The 27,751-nt window shown below is 38.5% G+C and overlaps 1 protein-coding gene across 1 annotated transcript in view; it reads left to right on the top strand.

Annotated features, from left to right (window-relative positions):
- LOC126204186 (cubilin-like) overlaps nucleotides 1-27,751 on the top strand; it is a 1,516,445-nt gene that overhangs the window by 930,070 nt on the left and 558,624 nt on the right. The window contains exons 40-41 of the mRNA XM_049938590.1: nucleotides 6,576-6,785; nucleotides 11,304-11,462. Coding sequence (XP_049794547.1) covers nucleotides 6,576-6,785; nucleotides 11,304-11,462 — 369 coding nt within the window. The remainder of the gene's footprint in view (nucleotides 1-6,575; nucleotides 6,786-11,303; nucleotides 11,463-27,751) is intronic.

Raw genomic sequence — 27,751 nt, 5'->3', positions numbered from 1 at the left:
GCCTATGCCAATATTAAAACTGGCCTTTTGGAATTGCTAGCACACCCACAATTTTTCAGCATTTTTTAGAACAGCTGACAGCCTCTGTGCCTGGCTGCATCCGTTACCTCAACAAAATCATGGTTTCGGGTTCTTCTACTGTAGACCATCTAAGCAATCTCCCATCGTTGTTTTCTGTTATGCAGTCAGCAGGTCTCAACTACAGTTTTGCCTAATCTCAATTTTTTCAGCCATCAATTGAATACCTAGGTCTTGAGGTCTCTCGGACATGGGTCAAATCAATGCCTCACCACGTTCATGCAATTGTTGCTTTCCCATGGCCGACCTCTGTCAAGGAACTGCAGGCGTTTCTAGGTAAATTTGTCTATTACCATAAGCTTTTAGTAAACGGCAACTACTGTCACTCAATCCCTGCACACATTATGTTAAAAATATGCTTTCTTCTGGTTCCCAACTAGTGACTGAGTGTTTGCTTTGCTTAAATCAAAGCTTCAATCGGCCCTGTGTCTGACCACTTTTCAGCCAGGTCAGTGTCTCTTGCTGGCTACAGATGCCTCCCAGCATGGTCTTGGTGCAGTGATGGTGCAGAGACACACCAGTGGGTCTGTACAACCCACTGCTGAGACTTTCCTCTCATTCAGCAGCAGTATTCTCAGGATGAAAAGGAAGCTTTAACGATTTTGTTTGCCCTCAAGAAATTTCATGTCCTCTTGTATAGTTCTACGTTCCATTAAATCGCAGATCACAAGCCATATGTTACTCTTTTCAACTCTTTGGCTTCTGTGATGGACAAGGCAGCACATTGTTTGCAGTGGTCGGTTCTCTTCCTCTCCCTTTATCATTAACAGATCCATTACTGGGCGATGGCACAACACGCCACTGCCAGTGCCTTACGTTGCTTACCAATTGGGCAAATATTGGTGTTCAGCCAGGGGAAGCAGCTTTTTTCTATTTAGATATTGCAAACCAGAGCATGGTTGATGGTCTTCCCATCACTACTGTCACCTTGGATCCTATACTTAGTCAGTTCTTTTCTTTTGTGCTGCATTGGTGGCCATAAATGCTCTGGGCCATGCCTTGGGTCCCTTGCATGATTAATTCTCTCTCCTGCACTTCTTCTGTGTTTCACGGCATTCTTTCGGTAGCTACAGAGAATGCTGCTCCCTTTGTTGTGATTCCCACTTCCTTACCCCATAATGTACTGTCACTTCTGCGTGTCATTTACTGGAGGACCTCTTAAACCATAGCTTCGGCCCACCGGAATGTGTATAGGCCAGGCATAGATGGGGACATCATGCGGCTTATTGCTGCTTGCATTCACTATGTCCAGCAATGGGCAGCCCCACAGGCTTACTTATGGATTTTGCTGTGCCCTTTCTAAATCAGTATTGGCTCATTGTAGTGGACACCAATTCCATTTTTCCCTACTCGGAGTGTTGTCCGTTCTGGAGTGTTGTCCATCCAAGTCTGTATCGGCCACTATTTTGGCTCTGTCTAATATTTGTACAGTTGAGGGATTTCAGTATACCATGGTTACCAGTTTCGCCTCCCAGATTTTTTTCTCAAGAATTTGCATCTTTTTGTCAGGCTACTGGTGCTCACCATCTCACAGCTGCCCCATCCTCAATGTAATGTGAGGCTGAATGCATGGTCCAGACATTTAAAACTCAGATGTGGAAGTATGTATCCAGCAGGTCCCCTGAAGCTTCTTAAGACCATTTTTTGAGTTTGTACCATTTCACTTTGTTGGAGGACAAGAGCCCAGCAGAACTTCTACATGGATACCAACAACAAACCCCCTTCTCCTGCTGCATCCAATGGCACAACCACTGGTGTCAACTGCTCTGTGATGGTTCTGACCAGGTGTGCATGTCTGGGATTGTGTTTTGGGGCACTGTTCAAAGTAAATCAAGCTTCATCGGGGCTGGCACCTTTGCATCATCCACATTCCTGATGGACGAATGTCCTGTCACTTCGACCAGCTGTTTCCACACACCATGGGGGTGGGGTCTGTTCCAGAGTTCCCACTGATTCCCCAGCCTCTGTCACCACCAATGCCTGTTCCTGTGTAGTAGATTATCCAGTTCATGCCACAGCTGGGGTTGCAACCTGGCAGATTGCTGTATAGTGTTCTTGACTCTACCCCCACTCCTCGACTGCTGTCACAATTGTAGCCCCCGCTACACCGATGCCACCACCGTCACCACCTCTGTTGCTGGGTTCTATGCAGCCATCATCTCCGACACTCTCGTTGACACCTACAACATCCCTACGGAGATGCCGTACACGGTCCTGCCCTACAGCCTCTCATGAGAGGGGGGCAGCACACTAGACTGCTCCCTCCTTGCTTACATACCTACTCGCTGGTGCCTGCTCACCACACGCTGCAGTAGCCGCCATTGTCAGGGCATGAAATAGATGTGAAGGCAGTTATCATTGTTATCCATGGTTTGTAATCTCAGTGCCTTGTGGCCTTGTGAGACATCTTCTTATTTCTTTTTTCTTTTCTTTTTCTTTTTTTTCTCCCCATGGTAACCTGTGCTTTTTCAGTGCCAGTGCTTTTTTTATTTACCATGAATTTTTCTGTGCCTAGTGTTGTAGTGTTTTTATGTATGTTGTTTTCTCACCACTGGAAGTGAGGAGTGATATACCATCATTCATGATGCACACGATTTAGGAGATCATGCATCCATGCCTTTGATTCATGGGCCTGCTTATAGAGGCCAACTGAGTTGGCACCCTCGCACACTCTGGTGAGCTGCTGAAGAAACAGTATTACTTAAGTGCTAGCAAACGAGTGCACGACCCATTCTGTAACCTGTATCATTGTTGTCCATTCAGTGTGTTCAGTGCTACATGTAAACTGTACTCCACTGTATCCCACATTGGCTCTATAAATTACTGTGTTCCCATAGACTGTTTCTGTTCTTGCTATAACACACTCTTCTGCTGGCAAGTGACCAGGTAAATTATCTATAAAAATTATGAATAATAGAGGACCTAACACAGAATATGATTTTCTCTATAATTAGCTTCCTTATATCTTGAAAAGTAACTTCCTTTGCCTGATCAAACAGTGGAAGGTTCAGGTTAGAATAACAAACTTATGAAATAGAGGTAGAGACAGTCAGACACATATGAAATACATTTAGAAGAGGCTAAGCTAGCAGACAAATTCCTCCTTTAGACACACACACACACACACACAAACACACACACACACACACACACACACTTTCATATACACGTTTCATGGGCATCTTCAGGCACTAAGGTCTTAATGTTATTGGTCAATTGCTGTGTATGATATGTATAAATTATTATTAATGGGAAAATTGCATTCAGATTGAGTATTAATATATGTGTACATACAAGTTTTGTAGTCTTTGCTTTAGTCTCTTATAGTTTTTGTTCTCTTTGTATACATTATAATGTGTTATATGTTACACCCTTGTCTGCATAGCACATATTTACACATTTAGTTGGTTTGTGGAATTTGTTGTTGATACATATTGTATGATGAAATCCATGTATTGTGAGTCTTGATGGTATGTACATGCCTCCGGTTCTTACATTCTGTAGTCCAGTTGTTGACTAGCATGACAGGTGTGTTGTAGAACTGTGTACTCCTTCTTTTAGTCCATGGTATTAATCAGCTCTTGTACAGTCCTGTGGATGGATACAGTCCTGTGGATGGTAGCCAGTGTTGTAATCTAGTGCCCTCCATGACATAAGTCTCTTTCATGAGTTCATATGTGAGTTGGAATGGCAGTGTTTTCCCATTCCTAGTATCTGTTTCATGAAAATTCTTTTGACCATTTGCTATTCTTTTGATGTCACTGATCAAATTTTTCCCATATGATGTTACATCAGCCACCATGTTGTGCTAGCATTTTACTCTGTTGTTCATCCTAACATTTGTGAGACATGGGTCAGCACACCACATTGTGCATGAGGTACTTCAGTTTCACAAAGTGTCTGCAAGATGGGTGCCACAGCAGCTGACTCCTGACATGAGAAGACGATGTGTTGATGCTTGTGAAGAAGTTCTTCAGTGATTTGAATGAGAAGGTGATGGCTTCCTTGCAAGAATTGTTACTGGGGACGACACCTGGGTTCACTTCCAGCAACTGGAAACGAAGAGAGCGAGCAAGGAATGGCATCATTCCCCATCACCAAAACCAAAGGAGTTTCAAACAGAACCATCAGCAGTGAATGTTATGCTGACTCTCTTTTGGGATGAAAAAGGCATCATTTTGGAGCATTACATGCCTATTGGGATCACTGGCATCAGTGCATCATACACAGATCTCCCAAATAATCATCTGCGGCCAGCAATCAAATCAAAGCAACGTGGATTGCTGTCAGCAGGTGTCCTTTTGCAACATGACAATGCAAGGCCCCACACTGCCCACGCAACAGTTACAAAAATCACAGACCTGCATTTTGAGCGTCTGCCTCATCCACCACACTCACCAGACCTTGCCCAAGTGATTTCCATATGTTTGGACCATTCAGAGACGCAATGGGAAGAAAGAAGTTCCATTTTGAGGAAGAGGTACACAATGCGGTGCAAGAGTGGTTGCACAGACTACCAAAAGAATTTTTTTCTAAAGGAATTTATGCCCTTTGTAAGCACTGGAGGACTTGCATTGAGTGTGGGAGCAGTGATGATTACATTGTCAGTGCTTGAGAAACAATGTACTGTAATCAAGTTTTGAATTCAAAGAGTTTTTCCACAGAGGCAGCACAATTTCTTTTTTTCTTTCAGCATGACAATGCCAGATGACACACTAGTGTTGCAACATCTGCAACAGTCCATACCCTTGCGGTGGCATTAGATGCGAGCATCTTCAAAGATTCATTCCCCTGATGGCACTATGTTAAAGGTTTAAAAATCTGTTGAGCACCATCATCAGTACAAAGTACTGAATCAAACCAGTCTGACTCAGTATCACACCTATTCTTATTGTCAAAAGTATGATCATATGGGGCATCAAGTGAAATTTGTGCCTGAATTGAGGACATTTTGGTTGGGAGGACACAGTGTGTTACCTTGGATGGAGAGTAATCATCAGATGTAGAAGTACCTTTGGGTGTCCTCCGTGGAAGTGTTGGGACCCTGGCTGTACATGTTGTATATTAATGACCTTGCAGACAATATTAATAGTAAATTCAGGATTTTTGTAGATGATGCAGTTATCTATAATGATGTACTATCTGAAAGACGCTGCCTAAATATTTAGTCAGATCTTGATAAGACTTCAAAGTGGTGCAGAAATTCATAACTTGCTTTAAATTTTCAGAAATGTAAAATTTTGCCCTTTGTGATTGCTTACAAATCACCCATGTAACTAGTTTTAGAGTATTGTTCAACTGTGTGGGACCCATACCAGATAGGACTAACAGGGGATATTGAATATATATGGAGAAGGCCAGCACAAATGGTCACAGGTTTGTTGAATCTGTGATAGAGTGTCACAGAGGTACTGAAGGAATTGGACTGGAAGACTCTTGAAGATAGACATAAACTGTCCTGAGAAAATCTGTTAACAGAGTTTCAAGATTCGGCTTTACATGGTGAGTCTAGGAATATACTAGAACTACCTATGTATTGCTCACATAGGGATCGGAGGATAAGGTTAGAATAATTACTGCATGAACAGAAGCATTCAAACAATCATTCTTCCAATGCTCTACATGTGAATGGAACAAAAAGAAACCCTAATAACTGGTACAAGGGATGTACACTCCACCACACACCTCACATTGGTTTGCAGTGTGTAGATGCAGATATAGATGGAGATGCAATGTTTATTGCAAGCTTGTTGGTTGTTGTATGATGATCCAGAGCTCAAACTATCTTCATGGGTGAAATTTTTGGATTTATTCTGCATTTGTTTCTTGCTTACTTTGGGATAACATCGTGTATTTAGCAACTGCAATTAATTTTCATCCTCTTGTGATTTGTGCCAGTTTCAGGTTCAAGCTAAAATTTTTTTGGACAGTCTCTTAAGCCTGGATAGGCAAAAATTTGGCAAATGCATGTAGCATCTGCAGAAGATACACTGCCCACTACAAATTAATGTACAGATAAATTGTCCCAATTAGTGTATTCTTTGGTTTATTACTAGTTTGACTCATCAGCTGCAGTCATCTTCAGATGCTCATTGCTCTGATACCAACACGTTAGAAGGTCTGAAACTTCATTCAGCACATCCTCAATACAACTGCTTTGTCGTGATGGTATTGCCAATCAGGATTTGAACATGTTGATGCCAATGCCATAAATATCTGAAGACGCTCATCGCTGATTATAGCAAAACCAGCAGTAAATCAAATAATATGCTCTTTTTTATAGTAATTCCTCATTTTTGCTGTATTCTCTGCTTGTTGGAAGAGAATAGTGAGTGGTTAGGAAAAATAGCTTCTCCTCAGTCAGTATCTTTAGATTATAGTTCAGAATGAATCGAAAGTAGGTGTTTTCCTCTTTTGAATTTTATATTTTGAATGTATATTGAAATTTCGAAAAAAATGAATACTCACCTTTTCACACATTGCATTAAATATTACAGGCTGTGGGAGCACCACTCAGCTTGGAGCAATGATTAGTACTTCACAAGTAAACATCTCCTCACCAAATTTTGGGTCTGGGTATGAACCAATGGACTGTGTGTGGATATTTGAAACACCCCCTACCAGCCATGTAGCAGTCAAAATCAGGACACTTGATGTACATGCAGATTCAAACTGGTGTCACAGTGCTAAAGTTCAGATATATAGTGGTAAGTGCATGGTATCTATTGAGTTTGTCTTAGTGTTTTGTACACAGTAATATAAAAACTAAATCTGTGAGTAGTGCTATCTATAACAACATGGCACTGGCATTTTTGGGACTTGAGTATACTATTTGAAATTTTGGACATAAAATTCTGCATTGGAGGCACAATTCTAAAATGATTCACTTTGAACATAGTTATTGCTGATGTTATATCCTGCCTCATACAGAATTTAATGAACTGTGTTTTCTGTGTTCAGAGATAGATTGTTATCAGACATTATATGTAATCTTTAAATTTTGTGCACTTTTATCAGTATATCTTAACTAGAATTGATTATAATGCTGCTTTTTCTGTCAGAGAGGACCATTTCTGCTTAATCATGTAACATGGGAGATCATTTATATGCAACAAGAACGCAAGAAGACACAAGATTGAACCCTGTGGAGAGCCATTACTTATTTGATCTAAGTCAGAAAATGTTTTAGCATGAAATTTGTCTAATGTGAATCACTATTTATTATCCATTGAATAGTATGTAGGCCCATGTATTCTTTCTATATTGCAACTCATAATCTTTCTTCTCCAAATGGATGTGATTTATTATCAAAATAGTTTATAACAGATTAAGGAAATTCTGGGGCAAAAACAGAATTCCCTGTACTGGTTGAGAAAAACTAAACATATGACTACAGTTCAATTACATTTATTTGATAGTTGATACTTCACATGTTGTAGCTGGTTTCCTCCAATCAGAGTCCTCAGTGTCACACCGAAAACATTCGCTGTTGCCAAACTGCCACAACAGTTGAAATGTGAAATGTATTTTATTCATAATCATACATAAAGGGTCAAAATATTAAATTTGGTGTGCCTCAGGGATCGATAATCTGTCCTTTCCTTTTTATATTTTACATTATAGTAAAAAATGATACCTTCATTACAATGTATGCAGATGACACTTCAGGACTTTGTTGGGGAAATGATATTCTTAATCTCGGCATAGGGGTAAAAAAATTTATAGATATTGCAAAGGAAAAGTTTGAAAATGACAATCTAAAAGTCAACTTACAAAAAACAAATATAATCCGCTTCAATGTTGGTGATTTGCAAACTTGTATTGATTCTCAAGACAGTAATATTTTCAGGAAAATCTGCATTGAGTGTAAATTTGTAGGTATATGCATTGATAGAAAACTACTATGGACACAACAAATTGGCAGTGTATGTGCAAGGCTATCACCTAGCCTATATGTTTTAAGAAGAATAGCTCAATACCTCAATACCCAAACAATGAGGATGATGTATTTTGGTTTAATACATCCATTTCTACCATGTGGTCTTTAATTGTGCGGCAGGACTTCCAAAACTCATGTAGACTGAGTATTTAAACTCAGGAAGAGAGCCTAGGGAATATTTAGGCAAAAAAGATGATAGAACATCATATAAAGGATTGTTTATAGATTTTAATATTCTGACTATCTATTCTATGTATATGATTGAAACAATAGTATTAACTGAAGAAGGTCACAATACTAGACAAGTACAAAATTTCCATATGATAAACAGAAGACTGAAAAAAAACAGCAAACAGTCAATATATTAATGGAGCAAAATACTTCAAGGCACTGCCAAATGAACAGAAGATAATAACTGGAGAGACATTCAAAAAACATCTAAAATCATGGCTCATTGAGCAGTGCTTCTGTAGCTTATTGTAGAAACTAAAATCTAAGGTACTATTATGTCAAATAATGCGGACTACATTCTTAAGTTCCTATTATAAAGTAAATTTAGATTGTATACTGTTGTATTGTACTATCAATTGCTATGCATGCAATTACATGTTTCATGCAAATAAATTACAAATAACAAATCTTCACTTCCTGTTCCTTGTCTAGCTTTCTCTCTGGATGTGTTTGAAACCCAAATCTTGTATCTGGTTCTTTTATTTTGTTTTTCATCACATACGATAACCATACCAAAAAGGACACACACACACACACACACACACACACACACACACACACAACAATGCTAATTAAATACACTTGTTCCCTACAGAACTACTACATGATTCTTCCACACTAGACATGGTTGAGTGTCAAATGTACAGTTAAAATCACAGAGATCAGCATACATTAGATAAGCTTTAAATGACATTGCATGAAGTCTAATTTTTGAAGACTGCAATTAGTCATTACAACTTGGTCACCAGAGTCATAAACACAACAACCCTTCACAGTGTAATAGCATAGCAATGTGGTTAGCGCATTAACCTGATGTGTGCAAGGTCAAATGTGGTGAAATGTTTAATTTTTCTAAATCTAATCAAAAGACACTAATTATTATTATTTTTTCAATAAATTGCTTTCATTGATTTTTTAAATACTTTGCTGCATCATTTTCATTAATGTATTGGCTATTTTATTTGCTCTTATTTTTCTTCGTATCATTCTTCTCTAGTGGGGAATCTGCTTGTGTTCCCTATATTATGAACCAGGTACCAACGAGTACTGCTCATTGGTTGGTAAAGCAGCAGCACATGAAGCCAGTGGGAGGATAGTTTCAAATAATCAATAACAGTGACAAATTACAGTTTGCTTTTACCACTGAAACTGAATTTATTCTGTCTTGAGTTTGCTTGTAGAGGTTGACCTTAAATGCCATGAACATAGCAATTGTGTATTTAATTCTGGTGCAGACTGATGATCACCATTTTCTTGGATTCACTGCACATCATGAGCTTGTGGTTAGGTTAGGACATGAATTTAAATTCAGTGCTTCCAAACACATAATCTACCGTGTTGAGTTATTGGTCACTGAAAATCACCTATCGATAGAGCATTTCCTATTTCTTTCTGTCATACCTTGTTGTGGACACTACTGACATTGCTTCACATTGAACAGCAAGTGATAGACATTAACTATCAAGTAATCTTAAACAAACTATAGTGACTACCTGACAGGGTAAAAGAAAAGCATCCTATTAGATCAATTTTTTTCATTTGAATAGTATAAAAAAGGTTGAGAGAGATGGCATGTCCACTGGAGAAGTCCATATGCAATACAGCTTTCGATCAAATCATAGTCCCATATTTGCAAATATCCTCATCCAGTCTCAAGTTTGTATTTTCCATAATTAATGCCCTTCTCAAAAAGAGATCTAATAATAGCACCTTTTTATTGGTAAATACGTTTGAGAAATTAATTTATTACATATATGACTAAGCACAGTAACTTTTGATATTTTATTTGAAACATTATCAGCATAGAGATTTCTTGATTTTAAGAGAGTCAATTATTTTCCTGATTTTTCTGGTAAAAGTTGGAGTGACTGCAAATTGATTAACATTGTGAGGTACCGATTCTTAAAAACACTGGTAATTCAAATATTTTTTTTATATTTTGAGCTGTTTTTAGAGTTTGTCTTTCCTTAGTACAATAGTAGGTTGCATATTATATGATTTATTTTGACTTGTTTCAACCATAAGATGGAATCATCTTGTGATATTTGTTTCCCTAATGGCAAGATAATAGAAGTTTAAAGCATTGCTCAGTGCCATCATCAACATGAAGTGATGTTAGATCTGAAATCTTTGTTGTGTTCAGGAAGTGATGGTTGTGGAGGTTTCTGTATGTGTGATGTCATGAGTAAGTTGGTCATTTCTATAATCATCATTCTATCCCATGCCAGACTCCCAATTTCTTCTTGAACATCGCCCATCTTGTAACCTTGTTTTCAGAAATTTACATTTATGACATAACATATAGTCATTTTGATTTTTTTATAAGCTCTTGTAGAACAGATATACTCTGTTCAGCATACCATAAACATTCAAAGTGCGTAGAAAAATCAACAAAACTGATGAAACAAATGTTAATTAACACCACATCAAAATTTAAATTCTTAAACAGAAGTATGAAGCTTTTCATGTTGAAACAGCAGTCCAACACACACACACACACACACACACAGACAGCCATTTGCAGTGACAGATGACCTGGTAGTTCTCCAGTAATAGAAAATATTTCACTACCTAGGGAAAAATTAAAGAACTTTTAGTTAAAACTAGACTCCAAATTCCATAATTTCATACATACAAATTCAGTACAAGCAAGGAATCTTCAGTTTCTAAATGGAAACCTATAGTAACTCAGTTCAGTAAAATAATTCACGTACTTGAACTCATATACTTAGTAGAAACCACCCAGCCTATAGGATTAAATCATGAAGCAAACAGAGGTTTGTGAATTACAAAAAGCCCACAAAATGACATGGAGCAGATATGAAAAACTATTATTCTGGAATGCAAAACTCAGACAGTACATCACAGTAATCAAACTGCAAGCATTATACACCAAGGAAACCTTAGTAATTCACACATAAAAAAAGGTGCATTGTTTCCTGCTGCATTCCGACTAAGTGTTTGATTTTATGACATATGTAACTTGAAATTTATAAGTGAACATTTTAATGTGAAAATCAGTGGATTGCCACTCAAACAGATTTTTGTGTAACAGGCAGATTTGGAAGACAAGATTGGACACTTCTTCTAGAGACTTGTTTAAGCAATGCATCATCTCTTGGATACATTCATGGTTCTAGCCTTGTTAAAGTTGTCTTCCACACAAATTACAGATCACATAAACGTGCGGGCTTCTCAGCTACTGTCTACAGAGGTATGTTCCAATTTTCCTACAATACTTTTTTATTACTGATATGTGTCCTTTAATGAGTAACTAATATTAATTTTAATTTGTACAGTTGGTATGTCATCATGTAAGCTATGTGTCCCTTTAGTGAATTTTCCCAAATCTGCACAACCAATGGGGGGTTCTGTGTATGAAACAGTTTTGTACAGCCAGTTTATCAGTATTATAAGCCTTTCAATTCACAGCTCCTGTTATCCTGTCTTTGTTTTCCATGATATCTTAGGATGTGACTGAACAGTTTGTCTCGTATTAGTGCATTAAGTGGTCAACTAGGTAGGTGATTCCACTTTTCTGCATTATATTTTGATGACCACTGAGTCTGGTTGAAGTCCAGGCCGTGAGTATACATAATAACAGAGCTTAGCGTTCCTGAGGAATACAACTGTATTGGTTGTAAAAATATCGTGAAGAAAAATGGAAACAACAATTTGACTGAACAACCAAAAGCACACCATTAATCAGACACTATGAGAAAACCACATCACTCCATGCTATAGGCAGAAATGTGGATTAGCTTCACCATAAGAAAGAATGACTTCTGTGTTCGTTCACTGGTCTTTCATAGATTAGATTAGTTTTTCGTTCCATAGAACCGTGCTGAGGAGATTCTTGTGGATGTGGAACGGCTTTGTTTGCTGGCAAATTATTGAAGATGAGTGTTCCTGAGTAGTGGACCCCTTCTTGAACTAAAGTAAGTGCTTTTAAGTCCTTGTGCAGATCATTTTTGTTCCTTGTATTGTATGTATGAACTGAGCTGTTTGTTGGAAAATGAGATATATTATTTAGGACAAATTTCATCAAGGAGTAAATATACTGAGAGGCAATAGTTAGTATACCCAGTTCTTTGAAGAGGTTTCTACAGGACGTCTGTGAATTTACTCCACAAATAATACGATTACATGCTTTTGGACTCTGAAAACTTTTGTTTGACTTGAAGAGTTACCCCAAAATATTATACCATATTACATTATGGAATGAAAATAGGAAAAGTATGCAAGCTTTTTCATTTTTATGTCGCCTATGTCTGCTAACACTCGAATTGCAAATACAGATTTGTTAAGGCCTTTCTGCAGTTCTGTGGTGTGCTCCTCCCAACTGAATTTATTATCAAGTTGTAATCCCAGGAATTTAAGACTGTCAACCTCTTCTATCTGCTCTTCTTCATACTTTATGCATATGCTGGGTGGAAACCTCTTACAGGTTCTGAATTGCATGTAATGAGTGTTTTCGAAGTTTAATGTTAGTGATTTGGCTTTAAACAATTTATTATTATCCATGAAAATTTCATTAACAGATCTTTCTAGAACTGCACTCGACATACTATTTATTGCAATACTTGTGTGATCTGCAAACAAAACGAACTCTGCTTCTGGCAGTGTAACTGCCTAAAAAGGTGTTGAGAACCTAAAAAGGTGTCAAGACGAAAAAGTGGTAAATATATTTTCCCAAAATCAAACATCACATTATCATTCCAGAGGTCAATAGGATGATTCTCTGTGCACCCTAGGCACTAAAGTGAGAGAGAATTCGTGACACCTGACAAATGCTAAATGTTACATAAAAGGTGTGCACTGAAAGGCGAGAAAAGAAGCAAGAAACCACAAAGTAATTAATCTCACTGACACCCATGTGGACAAGGATATTGTGAAGGCCTTGCTAATGGGATAAAGTTTGTAGCCACATTAAAATGCTATGAATAGCAGATAAATTCAGTTTCACGTAGAACATTGCAAGTTCACCCCCACTGGAAACAGCATAAGTCATTCACCTTGAAACTTGTATAACACTTAAAAACAAAGCAGTGCTTAGGTCTAAGGTCTCCAACTTTTTCTAATGATGTTGCTGGCAGAAAAACTGATATTAATCCTATTAATATAATGGAGAGGAGGGTGATTACTCTTCTCTGTGGGTCAGGCTTGCCATTTGGCGTCATTGAAAGTCTTAGAACACGGTTGGTTGTGACACTATGATTACTGGAGTTCCAACGGTACAGAAAGAAGACACTCCACTAATTGCCAAAATATTAATGTTCACCTGAATATTAGCTGCCAAATACTTGAAATGTGTTCTCAACAAATATATGGGAAGTCTGAACACAACATTGACCATTCTGCTCACTTTGTACATCATGTAACTCAATTGCAGCTCTGGGATATGGAGGTTACAGTCATTTCTTATGTGGTCTCCCTCATTATGAGGGTTCCGTATTCTGAACACTTTGAAGTAATTAAAGAAAAGTTTGGTGATTTTCCACTGAACATTTTAGGCATCTTCCTGACATCAAGTTATTTCCTTTTTAATGGAAAATATTATGAACAAAATGGTTGCTTGCTGATGGTAGTCTGTTATCAGCTGTCATGGGAAAACTATATTTTGAACACTTTAAGCAAACACTCCAGATTAAGCCAAGTTTAAGGTAACATTTTTGTATCAATGTATTTACAACACATTTATGTTGTGACCAAATGGAATTAATAAACTTAAAGGGTTTATCATGCATTTAAGTAATATCCATTCTAATATAAAATTCATAAAAGAATTTGAAAAAGAGGGCCAACTACCTATACACAACTTCTCAGTTAAGAGGAGACTGGACAGATCCCTATATCACAGTGTACATAGAAAACCTGCACACACTGAACTCTGTCTCCACATGTCAAGCCATCACCATACATCACTATGGAATTTCATGCTAAAGCCTGTGGTCCATAGAGTTTGAATGCTGTGAGATAAAGAGGGACTCATCAAAGTATTACATCACCTGCTGTTAGTGTTCTGAAGGAATGGACACACCTATCAACAAACTGGGTTGGTGTTTCACTCAAACAATTTATGAGACTGGAAAACAAAAGTGGAAATTGCTTAATGGAATATTATTTAAAATGAAAAAAAAAAAGACGACCACAACTCATCTATAGCTGACTAATGGGTGGTGCATAGAAACACAAAACAGAAAACTATTTATACTAGCTTTCAAGTTCTCGCTCTTTCTCTAGTGGAAGTACAAACATTCACATAGACCTTCAAAAGTACATGCCGTTAGACATGCCACGACTGAATGATGATTGTAATCAATAATTATTAATAGTGGTTGCCTGGGCAGATGGAGGTGGGAAGGATGCACGAGGCAAGAAGGGGTAGTGAGATAGTATGAGATAGGTCTTTCCACATATGACCCAACAGCTGTAAAAGATGAAAGGATTTCAAGGATAAAGCATATGAGATGTAGAGAGGGAGGAGGGGAGGAAATGAGAGGAAGGTAGAGATGAGCAATGAGACAGAGAGGGAAGAGACAGGAGAGAAGGATGTTAAAAGGGGAGAGAGTGGGGTATGGAGAAAGAGGCCAGAGAGAAAGAGAGAGGGGTAGGGAGAGAGAGAGGAAAGGAGAGGGGGGAAGAGAAAGAGAGAGAGAGAGAGAGAATGCCTGCATGATTTGGATGGCAATAAAGTGGTCAGGGCAAAAGAGAGAAGGAAAAAGAAAGGTGAGCCAGCTGGAAAAAGCTTTCTGGAGGTTTAGGCCAGTGGAATGGTGAGAGCACAGGATATGCTGGAGAGACTAGTGCTGGAAGGGAGTATCCACATGGTTCGCATAGTGAAGCAGCTGTTTAAAAATTTTGTGTTGTGATGCACAGAATGTTTGGAATCTGGATGGTCAAGTTTACAGTTTTCCATAGTTTGGCAGGGGCCATTCACACAAGTAGATAGTTGGTTACTTGTCACGCCCACATAGAATGCTGTACGGTAACTGCAGCACAGCTGATACATAACATGGCTGCTTTGATATGTGGCCCTGCCTTTTATGGTTTAGGAAATGCCTGTGACTGGCCTGTAACATGGCAGGTGGGTGTACGGGACAGGTCTTGCACCTGAGTTGACCACAAAGTAATGACAAATCGGGCTTAGGACTGGGAGCCAGTCTGGAATTGATGGACAAAAATATTCTGTAGGTTTTGTGGGTGAAGGAACACAGCTTTGGGTCATTTGGATAGGATTTTGGGTAGGATATATCTCATCTCAGGGCATGACAAGAAATAGTCAAAGCCCAGCTGAATGATATGGTTGAGCTTTTCAAGACTAGTGTGATGCTGTGTATTCAGAGGAGAATTGGTGGTTGGTTAACATGCTTATTGATGCTGGAGGAGGAGATGGAATGGGAGATCTATTTATGGATGAGGAGGATAGGATATTTATTATCTATCACTAATGGCTGTGAATAAGGTTATCAGCGTATTTCAACAAATCCCACTTTCCACTGCAGATGTGGGGTGCACAGGTGATGAGACTGTATGGAAGAGACTTTTTGACAGCTGTCAAAGTGGAGGTACTGTTGTTGGTTGGCACACTTGATATGAATGGATGTATTTATGGATCCATCTGGGAGGTGGAGATCAGCATTTAGGAAGATGGTTTGTTGAGCTCAGAAAGACCAGCTGAGGCAGATTTAGGTTATGGAGTAAGTAGCATTGGTTGTCCTTGCCATGAGTCCAGATCATGAAATGTTATCAACAAATCAGAACCAGACAAGGGATTTTAGGCATTGCAGGATGGGAAGGGTTCTTCCAGATGCTCCAGAAATAAGTTCACATTGAGTGGTGCCATGTGAGTTCCCATAGCAGTATTACAGATGGTTTCATAGATTTGACTTTTGAAGGTGAAATAATTATGGGTCAGGATATCATTTGCTAGGAGGATTAGGAAAGAGGTGGTGGGCTTGCTATCAGGAGGACATTGCGAAACATAGTGTTCCACCAGTCATCCCATGGTAACCTTTCAGGAATTTCTCATTCTAACCTAATTTGATGTGGGAAACCATCTAAAAATCACATTAATCTCCAAGGCTCATCTCCAAGCATCCTAGAATTGGCACAATATTGGGATTGGCCAGGAGCATACAAGCTCTCTTGTCAGTGTGGAAAATTGTGCATTTCCAAGACATGTGACACTGTTAAAGACAGACCCAATGAACATTAATGTCACACTAGACTAGATCAGCCAGGACAACATCCAGGAAGGTGGGTCATTGATGTGAGAAGCCTCAGGTCAGGCAAATTTGGGTTATATAGGAAGGAACACAGGTTGTCCTTGCTGTGAGTCCAGATTACAAAAATGTAATCAATGAAACTGAATCATACAGGGGTTTTAGGTGTTGACGGACAGGAAGGTTTCCTCCAGATGGTCCAGAAATAAAGTCTTAATGGATGGAGTCATATGAGTACCCATAGCAGTACCACAGATGTTTTTGTAGATTTGGCTTTCAAAAGTGAAGTAATCGCAGGTCACGATGTGGTTGCCTAGGAGGATTAGGATAGAGGTGGTATCAGGAGGACATTGGGAGAGGTGATGTTCCATGGTCCCAAGGCTAGGGATGTTTATGCATAAGGACATTGCATGCACAGTGACCAACAAGGAATCTGATGGTAATACAACAGGAACTGTGCAAAAGGATTGAAGGTGGTGAGCAGTTTCTTGAATGTAGGATGGGAGGCTATGGACAGTACTGTGGAGGTGTTGGTCAACATAAGCAGAGATTCAGTCTGTGAGAGCTCTGTACACAGCCACAATAGGATGACCAGTGGGTATGGCAAACGTGTGGGGTTGGGTTTGTTGAGTCTGTAGGGGGTAGATAAAAGGTAGGAGTGTTGGAGTTTGGTAGTGTGATGAGGAAGATGGATTCTGGTGTCAGGTTTTTGGATGGACCTGAGGCCTTGAGGATCTCCTGTTGGACTTCTGGAATGGATCATGACCTTAAGGTTTGTATGTGGAAATGGCATGTAAAATATTGTAGAAACTCTCAAGCACATAGTCATTACTATTCATGATTCATGTAGTGGGCCCTTTGTCTGTGGGAAGGAATGATAAGTTCTGTATTGTTTTTCTTGTTACTGATAGCTGTGTGTTCCATAAGAGTAATGTTGTAATCACTGAGGAGGAATGTATGAAAGGAAGGTGAGACCAGATTAGAAGTGAAAAAAGTTCAAAAAATGGCTCTGAGCACTATGGGACTCAACATCTATGGTCATAAGTCCCCTAGAACTTAGAACTACTTAAACCTAACTAACCTAAGGACATCACACAACACCCAGTCATCACGACGCAGAGAAATTCCCTGACCCCGCCGGGAATCGAACCCGGGCGCGGGAAGCGAGAACGCTACCGCACGACCACGAGCTGCGGACAGTGAAATGGGTATGTTGGGGGTTTTTAATGGCTGTCTCTCTGACCTCCTTTCCTTTACTTGTTCTCTGTATTGGAAAAATTTTGTTGCCACATACCCCATTGACAGGATTGTCATTAGAATCAGCATGTTAAAAAAAATGCCTTGAATTGTGAAGGGTTTATTAATATTTTGAAATATTTGAGCAGCTACCACATGTATACTACTTAGAAAATGTACAGAAATTGAAAAATAAGCAAAAAATAAGTTTTATTAGCAGGGGGCAATAAGAACAGATGGGAAGATTCCAACTTGCTTCGTTTCTGGGTGATAGTACAAATGACACTGGATTCCACATAAAATTATCAGTGTAATATCACTAGGATACAAGCTCCCTTGTCAGTGTGGAAAATTGTACATTTCTGAGACATGTGGCACCTGATGTTACACCAGGCTAGGTCAGGCTGGACAATCTAATGTTGCTGAGAATAATCTAGGTATGGAACATGACATGCAGTATGAAGAGACCAAGATCTTCTGTCACCTGGATTTACTGAGACTCTCCCACTGAAACATTTGAAATACATATAGAGAACAACTTAGTCAACAGGCACACAAGATTCCAGCTGTACAAACAATGAGAGTCATTGTTGGTGCTAAATCTAGCCTAGAGGAGCATTTTATCTAACTGTGGATGTCAAGTGGCTGATGGTAACATTCCAGAATCAATTTTAGTTTATTAATGAAATACATAACCACAGTACAAAGCACAGTTAACCCACACAGACAGCTGAATGCATTATTACAACACTTCTGGGATTCATAGAGGCAAGCCTCATAGATTAATTTGAGGTATGGTGAGCTTGCCACCCTGGATATGGTTTTTAGGTGGTTTCCTACATTCAACTAAGTAAATACCATGCTAGTTTCCATGCCCTGTCATGATATGCAAACATTTACAAAACGTTATCTCACTCAAGCACAAGATTTATGCTAGGGTACACAAATTCTGTGCCAGGGGGTGTGGTGGCATCAGGAAAGACACCCAGCCACCATGTGCCACTAACAATACAAAAACCCATATACCATACTGAATCATAGAAAATGCCTTCAAATTTAAAAGAAAACTTGAAAACTGAAAAAAAATTGTGCATTATTAGCTATTCCTTATATGCACCAAGTGATTGTTATTTGCATTCAAGGATTAAAAACTATGGTTTAGTGTGCATTCAATGATTAAAAATTATGGTTAGGTGCATTTCACAGATGAATCCATCAAAAATTTGTAAGAACTTTTGTTACATAAATTCAATAAATTTATGCAGCTGCTCAGTGATTGTTCCAATAGGGAAATGGAAAAGGCTGAAATAAAAAATTCTGCCTTGTAAAACTTTTTTATTGTGGAAGACAGTAAAACACATTTTCTTCCCAAACATTCAATGAATACAAAAATGACAAATATTAAGATAAATTGTCATGGAAAAGGAAGTCAAATGAAATCTCCGAATGGAGGAAAGAGTCTGTGCTTAGTGAGATGCCTGCACAATTCTATATACATTGTGGCAAAGAACTTGCTCCCCTGCAACAATCAATTTATTGAAGCTACTGGAGCAATAAAGGGTTTGCAGAACTGCAAAAAGGCACGTGTAATTTCTATTTTCAAGGTTTTCATCAGTCAGGTGCACATGATTATAAGCTTATATTGCTGAGTAAGTCTGTTGTAGATTTATGGTACACATTTTAAGCTCACACACTTTCAAAGAGTGGAAATATATTTTATAGCAATCAGTATTGATACTGATAACAGGAACTCATAGAACTCATCTCACTTTAGTTGTCCTTGAGAACTAGAGGGCCAACGATCAAGGCAACCAGTTTGATATTATGACTTTGACTTACAGAAATCATTTGCCACTTGCACAAAATACAAGTTTGTGGAATAGTACACCATTATTATGAATGGACTCAGAACTTCCTGGATGAAAGAACTCAACAGATCAATCTTAATGGGTCATAATTGTCAATTTTGCATAAACTGGCAGTTGGCACTCAGCATTACAAATGTAACATTTTACACATAAATATGCAGAAAGATTCATTATTTTCTGATTGCGCTACTGGCAATAAATCACAAGAAACAGTAAAAACTGTAAAACAGCTTGGACTAATGATCTGAAACAAACCGAAATACAGGGTGTGGCACAGGAACTTCCTTATTTTCCTTATTTGTAATGCGCGGCACACAGCCACTGTTACTCATTGTTGAGTGGGTTTCAGTGCAATCAAAAGTGTGAGACTTAATATTTTTATGGTTAGTTTAGTAGCAATCATGCAGTTGGCAAGAGGGCAGTGTGTGTTTGCCATTGTGGCCTACTTTTCGAGTGGATGTTCGGTCATCAGAATTCAGCGTGCGTTCAGGAAACAGTTTAACATCGCTTTTGCTGATGGGAAATCAATTATTATGTGGGTAGAGACCCTTGTGGATACTGGAAGTTTGCAGAAAAACAAATCAGGACCTTCAGGAACCACCAGAAAACCTGAAAACATTGAGAGGGTAATGATGTCTAATTTGAATTCCCCCAAGCATTCTGCACCTGAACATGCTGCTGCCCTTGCAATTTTTGAATGCAGTCAGACAAATTCTTCATTAAGAGTTGAAATTTCATCCATATAAACTTTCAGTGGTACACACACTTCATCCAAGTGATTTTATTTAATGAAAAAATGTGTGGGAAGCCTTGATGGATGAGCTGCCTTATGACGCCTTAGTGTTCTTCAGGGACGAGGGACATTTTCTTTTGTCTGGCTGCATGAATAAACAAAATATGCATTATTGGAGTGGCACAAACACCAGAGAACTTCATGAGCAGCCCCTGCATACAGAATGTGTGACTGTTTGGTGTGCAGTATCTAAAGCTGGCATTATTGGCCCATGGTTTTTCAAAGAGAACGATAAGGCAGTGACAGTCACTTCTGAGCATTATGTTCAGATGACTGAACACTTTTTTCTGCCAGAACTTGAAGAAATGGATGTGGGTGATGTCTGGTTCCAACAAGATAGTCCCACAGCTCACATGGCACGAACATCGATGACCATTTTGCACGAACACTTCCCCGATCATCTCATCTCTTTGAGGGGCAATCTCCAGTGGCCAGCACACTCACCAGATTTAGTGCCATGCAACTTTTTCTTATGGGCTATGGAAAATCCACACACAATTCAACCAGTAACACTTCATCCTCAAAAGGTCACAATGTAGTGTGTGGGTTTATGGCATCATTTATCATAGGGCCATATTTTCTCAAAGAGAGAGGTGCTTCCGGTCCTGTTACCTTACAATTATTGGTAAGCACTATGAGTGTCTTTTGCACAACCACATCATTCCAGCTCTCCAACAGCATGGATGTGTGGATGGGATCACTTTTATGCAAGAAATTGCACCTCCACACATTGCAAATCCAGTTAAGCAGCTGCTGAAGCACAATTTCAGAAAAGCTAAAGTTATCAGCCCCCATTTCCCTACAGCCTGGCCATCCTGATCACCTGATCTTAATCCGTGTGACTTCTGGCTGTGGGGCTATCTCAAAGATGTTGTGTTCAGTGTTCCGATTGTAGACTTAGCTGCATTGAAGGTATGCATTGCACAACACATTCCGAGTGTGACCCTGGAAACACTTTGATCAGTTGTGGAACATGCTGTTTCTCGATTTCCACATGTTGGAGAAAATGGTGGACAGCATATCGAACATGTTTTGCGACAGTCACTTGGAAATTAATCTGATTTGATTTTGCTTATTATGCAGTTTTTGGCCACAGTACAGTTAAAAACATATTTTTCCCATCTAATGTGATACATAACTAACAGAATCACACCTGTGCACTCATGCACACTGAGTAGTACAGTTTGTTTAACATCAGACATACCTTAGGCATTGTTGCATGATTCATTTGTCATTTGTAGTCTATCACTATTAAATCATGATTCTTACAGCACCATCTATTGCTACATTTTCTAGCTGCGTATTTTTCTTCTGCCATATGTTTTCTCCCTTCTCTGATAATATTCTGTTGCTGTTGGACATCATTCTGAGCAGTGCTTTTAATTCCTACAGTGGTTTGAAAGTTAAACTTTAATTATGATCACCCAGTACATATAACGTATAACTCATGTATCATGTTACAAGAAGACTCTCATCCAGCATTACTCATGGTTGATTGTTGTCATGTTGCTATTACATGAAATGGACATTGTTTACTTTAGACAATGTGTAACTTAAGTACTCATGACACGTGTGTAATTGCCATAAATTTTGTTGTATACATATTGTAAAAAGAAGAATGAGTGTTGGGAGTTTCTGAAGCAGTGACTGTACCCTGTGTGTAGATAGGTCCCTTACTTGTTCAGTAGCATCAGCCCTATATCATTATGATGTCATTTCCCCGACTGCTACTGCGTGTACTTTGAATCATTCATTCATATCAGTTATATATATAATATTCCTTACAACTAAATTTTATTCACTTAAGGTGTGGCTCATTAAACTTGTATGGTACCTCACCACTCTCAAAGCTTATCATCTCTTCTTTTGTGCCATGTCGATGCACTGGTCACTGAAAAGAAAAAACTAACTTAAAACTAAATGTGTGGCAGCTCAGTGGCCTTTGAGTCACTCATTCTTTTACTTCAGTATGCAGTTATTTTATTTGCCTGTTCTGCCCAGTACATCACCAAGTTCACTTATCTTTACCCTATAAAGAAAATTATCTACCAAATTCTATAAAGTGTGAGATACTTATGCTACTCATCTGTGTATCCTGCTTTCATCTTAGCTGCCATCATTCATATCCTTAAATGTATATTGTAGTTTACTTTCTGTAAACACCTGTACATATCTGTATAGAAGTAGGTTAACATTATCATTTTATGTAGACATTACTTGTAGTCTCTTATACATTTCCGTTGTTCAGCATGGCATATATTTATATTAGATGCAATCCACTTTAAGTTTATAGTTATAGTATAGTTATTCCTTCTTTCTTCTTCCATGTATATAATTTTTATAAATATGTGTGTGGGTGAGTTGTGCTTAATTGTATTAGCCAGTGGTCATTTATCATGTCAGCAGTCTAATAATTAAATCTCCTGTGGCTGTGTTTACATGCACATGCGCGTGAGTCATTGCTTTCACCTTGTCTGCTGACATTGCTCACTGTTAACTATTACACCACAGTGTGTGTTGCAAGTTCTGCTCTGCTTCATCGCTCTTCACGTCAAGTGAAGCTCTGTATCAGTTAATATCCCTCTCAATTACACTTACCTGCTATTTTATATATCAAAATACAAGCAAAAATCTTCTATATCTAAACATGTTTCCATTCAAAAGAAAACAGAAAGTAAATTACTGTTATGTACACTATGTACATACATTTTCAATAAAAATATTTGTGTCAAAAATGTTCATTCCATAAATTCGTATAAGTCCTTGTGAGGGTAAGGGACCTTTGTCTCAACCAGTCCTCTCATAAATCAGTTTATATGCTCCAGGATATGGGAATTTGGAAATTATGTATGGTCCTGTATAAAGTAAGTGCCACCTCTTGTTTAACTTTCCTATTTTTGTTGCCTTAGGATGTGTTCATAACAAAGCTCATTGGCCTTCAGCAAACTGTGTAAAACTTTTCACTTTCTGATCATAGATTTTTCCCTATATTCAGCCCTGTTTTCTAGTGTAATTACTGCTTGTTTAATCTTCTCCTCTAATGTCATTTCCTTGGCTGGTATTTTTGGTAGGGGTGACTCCCATTCATTCTTTTGTGTGGTGTAAAACATTATTTCATTTGGTGTGAAACCAGTGGAAGAATCTGTAAGATTGCTGATGACCTGCATGAAAGGTGTGACATATTCTACCCATTTTGCATGTGTGTGTGTGTGTGTGTGTGTGTGTGTGTGTGTGTGTGTGTGTGTGTTTATGTTCTTATGAACTGATTAAATTCCTTGAATTCTTTTTCTACGGGTGATGCCTCAAGGTGGAATCATGAATCTTGATACTAAGCATGTGTTTTATACCCTTTGATATCACAAATTGCTTCCATTTCTGTCCTATAAAATATGAGGAAGTAGCAGTAAGTATCACTCGTAGCTTTCCTATCCTCCTGAAGTAATCTTCTTCGATCCTTTTCCTGATGGAGGTCACTGTTGCACTACATACAGTGTATATCTTAATAGGTGTTGTGAAAACATCATATAGTGCTGCTACTTATCTTACTCGACCCTTGCCTCTTGGATAGGAGCCAGCTACATCTAGAGACACTAAATCTAGAGATTTCTTATTTAAAAACAGGTGAAGCTCGATATGTTTGGAAGAGTTAGAATGTTTTGCCTTCTGACACTATACGTTTTCATAGTACCTGAAATACTCTTCATCTCAAATTGGGAAGTAGCCGTATTTACCTATCTTTTTGGTACATTTACTTACCCCATAGTGTCCCCATACTTCATGGGTGTACACTGCGAATTCCTCAATGTATTTTTCAGGAAGACAAATGCACCATTGTTCTGAGTCAGGTTGTTTGCAATGGAATAAAACACCCTTATATTCCCTGTACCACATTTTACCTGTTTGTTGCCTTCCTGTGTTAGTTTTTGTTTGACCTTGGTCCATTTTAGGTCCTGTTGTTGCATGATTTCATTTGTTTACAAAACTTACTGTAGTCAATTATGGTATTTTAATTTGCATAAGAAGAGTTCTAATTTCAGAATCCTGTTCCAGAATACACTAAATTTATCTAGACCTTGAGGTAACCTTGATAGAGCATCACCAATGATGTTGTGATTGCCCTTGATATAAATAATTTCAAAGTTGAATTCTTGCAGATATAGACACCACATTTCAGTCTCTTGTGCAGTAATCTGCATGTCAACAAGAATGAAAGGGATTGGTGATCGTAATACACATTTGTACTCTTACCCCCTAAAAGGTACTCAATTTTTTTTAATGCCCAGACTACTGCCAAACTTTCTAATTTTGATACAGATTATGATCTTTCTGCCTCAGTTAATGTATGGCTAGCAAAACGAATTACCGTTGGCAATATCATACCATCTTCCTCTCTCATCTGGAACAGACATGCCCCCAGACCGTGGGAGGAGGTGCCTGTGCACAGACAGAAGTTCTTCTCCACATCATGATGACTAAGTATATTTGCATTCACTAATGCCTCTTTAATATTATTGAAATCCTCTTGGCACTTGTTATCCCATAGCTATGGTTTCTTTTAGCGTAATAAATTAAGCAGGGCGTCACTGTTCATCAGTTGTCTGGGTATGAACTTATGGAAGAGTGATGCTAATCTTAAATAAACTTTAAGTTGTTACTTGTTCCTAGCTGCAGGACAATTATGTAAGGCATCGAGTTTCTTAGGATCAGGGAGGATACCTTGTTTGGAGATAATGTGACCAAGAAATTTTACCTTTACCCTGCCAAAGTCAGACTTTTTTAAAAATTGTCTGTCTTCCTGTATTCTGATAAACATTGTAAGACTTTCCCAATCAGCTGAATGTGTTCTGAACACGTGGGGGTGGCAATTAATGAGTCATCAACATAGACCATAACTTGCTAAGTAGCTCTGGTCCAAATACTTTATCTAACGCTGTGATGAATACAACTGCACTTATATTCAGACCAAATGGCAGAACGCAGAAAGCTCCTACCACCATGTACAAAAGCTGTGTACTTTCTACTTTCTGGATGGAGTTTGATTTGTCAGTGGGACACTCGGAGGTCCAACGTGGTCAAATACTGGGTATAATGGAACTTCAACAGTTGTTTGTCTAGGTTGTCAGGCCTGATTCGAACTGTTACTAGAATCTTATTAATACCTCAAGCATCCAGAACCAATCTTACTGATCTGTCTGGTTTACTTACAGGCAGTATGGGGCTATGGTAAGGTGAAAAGGAAGGTTGAATGATTCCCCATTTAATCATTTGATTGATTTCTTCTTGTACTGCCTCTCTTTTCATCCAAGGAATGGGATATGATGATACACAAAATGTTTCATGCGTGTTAACATCCACTTTGTACTGATAATCCTTAATAACTCCAAGTGCTTTCCAAATACATGTGCATAATTAAATAACAAATCTGTAAGTTCCTGTTGCTCCTATTCATTTAAGGTGCTGGAGTCATTTACCTTTTGCTCTACCATTTTGTAGTTTACATCTGATTCTGTCACTTGTTCATTATAGTGAGTATTTACAAATAACACAGCAGGTAAAACAGCCTGAACTGTCTCATCAGATTCCTTCTTCTGCTTGCCTTCTTGTCCGACATTTTTATTAAACTGATAGAAAATACCTGTTCATTTACACTGAAGTAGCATTTACCACTTCCTATGTCAATTTGCATCTTATAAATCCTAAAGGTGCCCATCCCAATCAAACAATTGACTATTAATTTGTCGATAATGAGAAAATTACATTTGACAAGAAAGTATCCTATTTTCAATAGAATAAGTGCTTGTAACTTCACTACTTTTGATTTGTTTCCAGTGGCTGTCTGTATTATACAATTCTGCACCAGGAATATGGGAATTTTAAATCTTTTCTTTAACTCTTGGAAAAATTCAGTTGACATTAAGTTAGTCATTGCACCAGTGTCTAGAACTAAGTGTACTTCCATGTCAAATATCATTGTCTTTGTAAATGCCTGTATCTGCTCTTTGTAAAAGTTTTCTTGAACTTCCTCCTCATGTCGGTATAAATCATCTTTCATGTCACCTTGTTCGTTGTATCTCACAAAACATGTGTTTATGAGTGTATTGCCCCACTCTCTAACTATTCAGCAGTGTGGGGCCTCACTGCGGCTAGTTGGAGTTTTCCGTCAGTGCAGAAGTATTGATCTCAGTGACTGGAGTAATTTCAGTGAGCTGTACAGCGTGTGTTGTGTTATGCCAGTTTGTGTCACTGGCTGAGCATGACCCATCATTGCAAATTTGCATTGGTATTTGCAAAATTATAGTTTGCACTGTTATGTTGTCCAAAGGTTATCTGCGGCTGTTACTATTTACGGGCAGTGGATAGCCTTGCACAGATTGACCGTAGTTCACTCATCCATTGCAATTGTTCCTGTTGTTCTGATAACCTCAGGTAAATCTTTTGTTTTTTCCATTTCCATTATCATATCCAGTCCCTCTTTGTATGTACTGTGTCAGATATGGTTGACATGCTTGTTGTATAGTAACATTATTATTTACAGGTTGGTTTCCAAAGATGGGTTGAGGAGTTGGTTTATCTGCTGCTTTATGTTGCCATGGTGCCTCTTCATTAATGTAATCCAAAACTGACAAAAAGTATTAGTGTCAAGTTCTGGTGTGGTTACTAATTTTTCCCTTATGTGTGGCACAAGTCCGCTCTTTAATATTTTCAATACATCCACCTGTGATATGGGATTGGCCCAACATCTGGTTTTACATCAATACCTTTTGAAATCGCCCCGGAAGCTTCTGTGCTTGGTATTGAATGGAGCCGAGTTAAAGACTTCACATCTTAATCTCTCTTGAATGGCTTCTGACCAGTATTTGTCTAAGAAAGCACATTCAAATTTCTTGCAACTGTGACAATGTTCTGCCATTTCAGTGGTCCACAAAAGAATGTCACATAGGGTGTAACCAACAACAAATCTTATCTTTTGAGCATCTGTCCAGTTACGTGAATATACATTGCAGAACACACTGATAAAAACTACCGGGTTCATCTGCTTCCCATCTATTGAATATCTGGGAACCTGCCTATGTCTAAAGAACCCTTGTTAAACTTGCGGCATTATCAGATATCGGTGTGTTGTTACAAGTGTGTGGAGCGCTGTGTGGCAATTGCACATGTGTTGTAGGTACTGCTGTAGGTAAATTACAAATTTTTCAATCTTCACTTGTGCTTGCTATCAGGCTTGTGACCAGATGTGGATAACTATTACATGCATCTGTCTTAGGCACAAGGAGATGAATATTAGCAACATGACCTAGTTCATTTGATGATTCAGTTTCCCCTTTCTTCATGGCCTCTTCTACTGTGTCTACATATGCTTTACATTCAGATACTACCT

Source organism: Schistocerca nitens, chromosome 9 (assembly GCF_023898315.1).
Source record: "Schistocerca nitens isolate TAMUIC-IGC-003100 chromosome 9, iqSchNite1.1, whole genome shotgun sequence".
In the NCBI taxonomy this organism is placed as follows: Eukaryota; Metazoa; Arthropoda; class Insecta; order Orthoptera; family Acrididae; genus Schistocerca; species Schistocerca nitens.
This window is presented reverse-complemented; position numbering and strand designations above follow the sequence as displayed.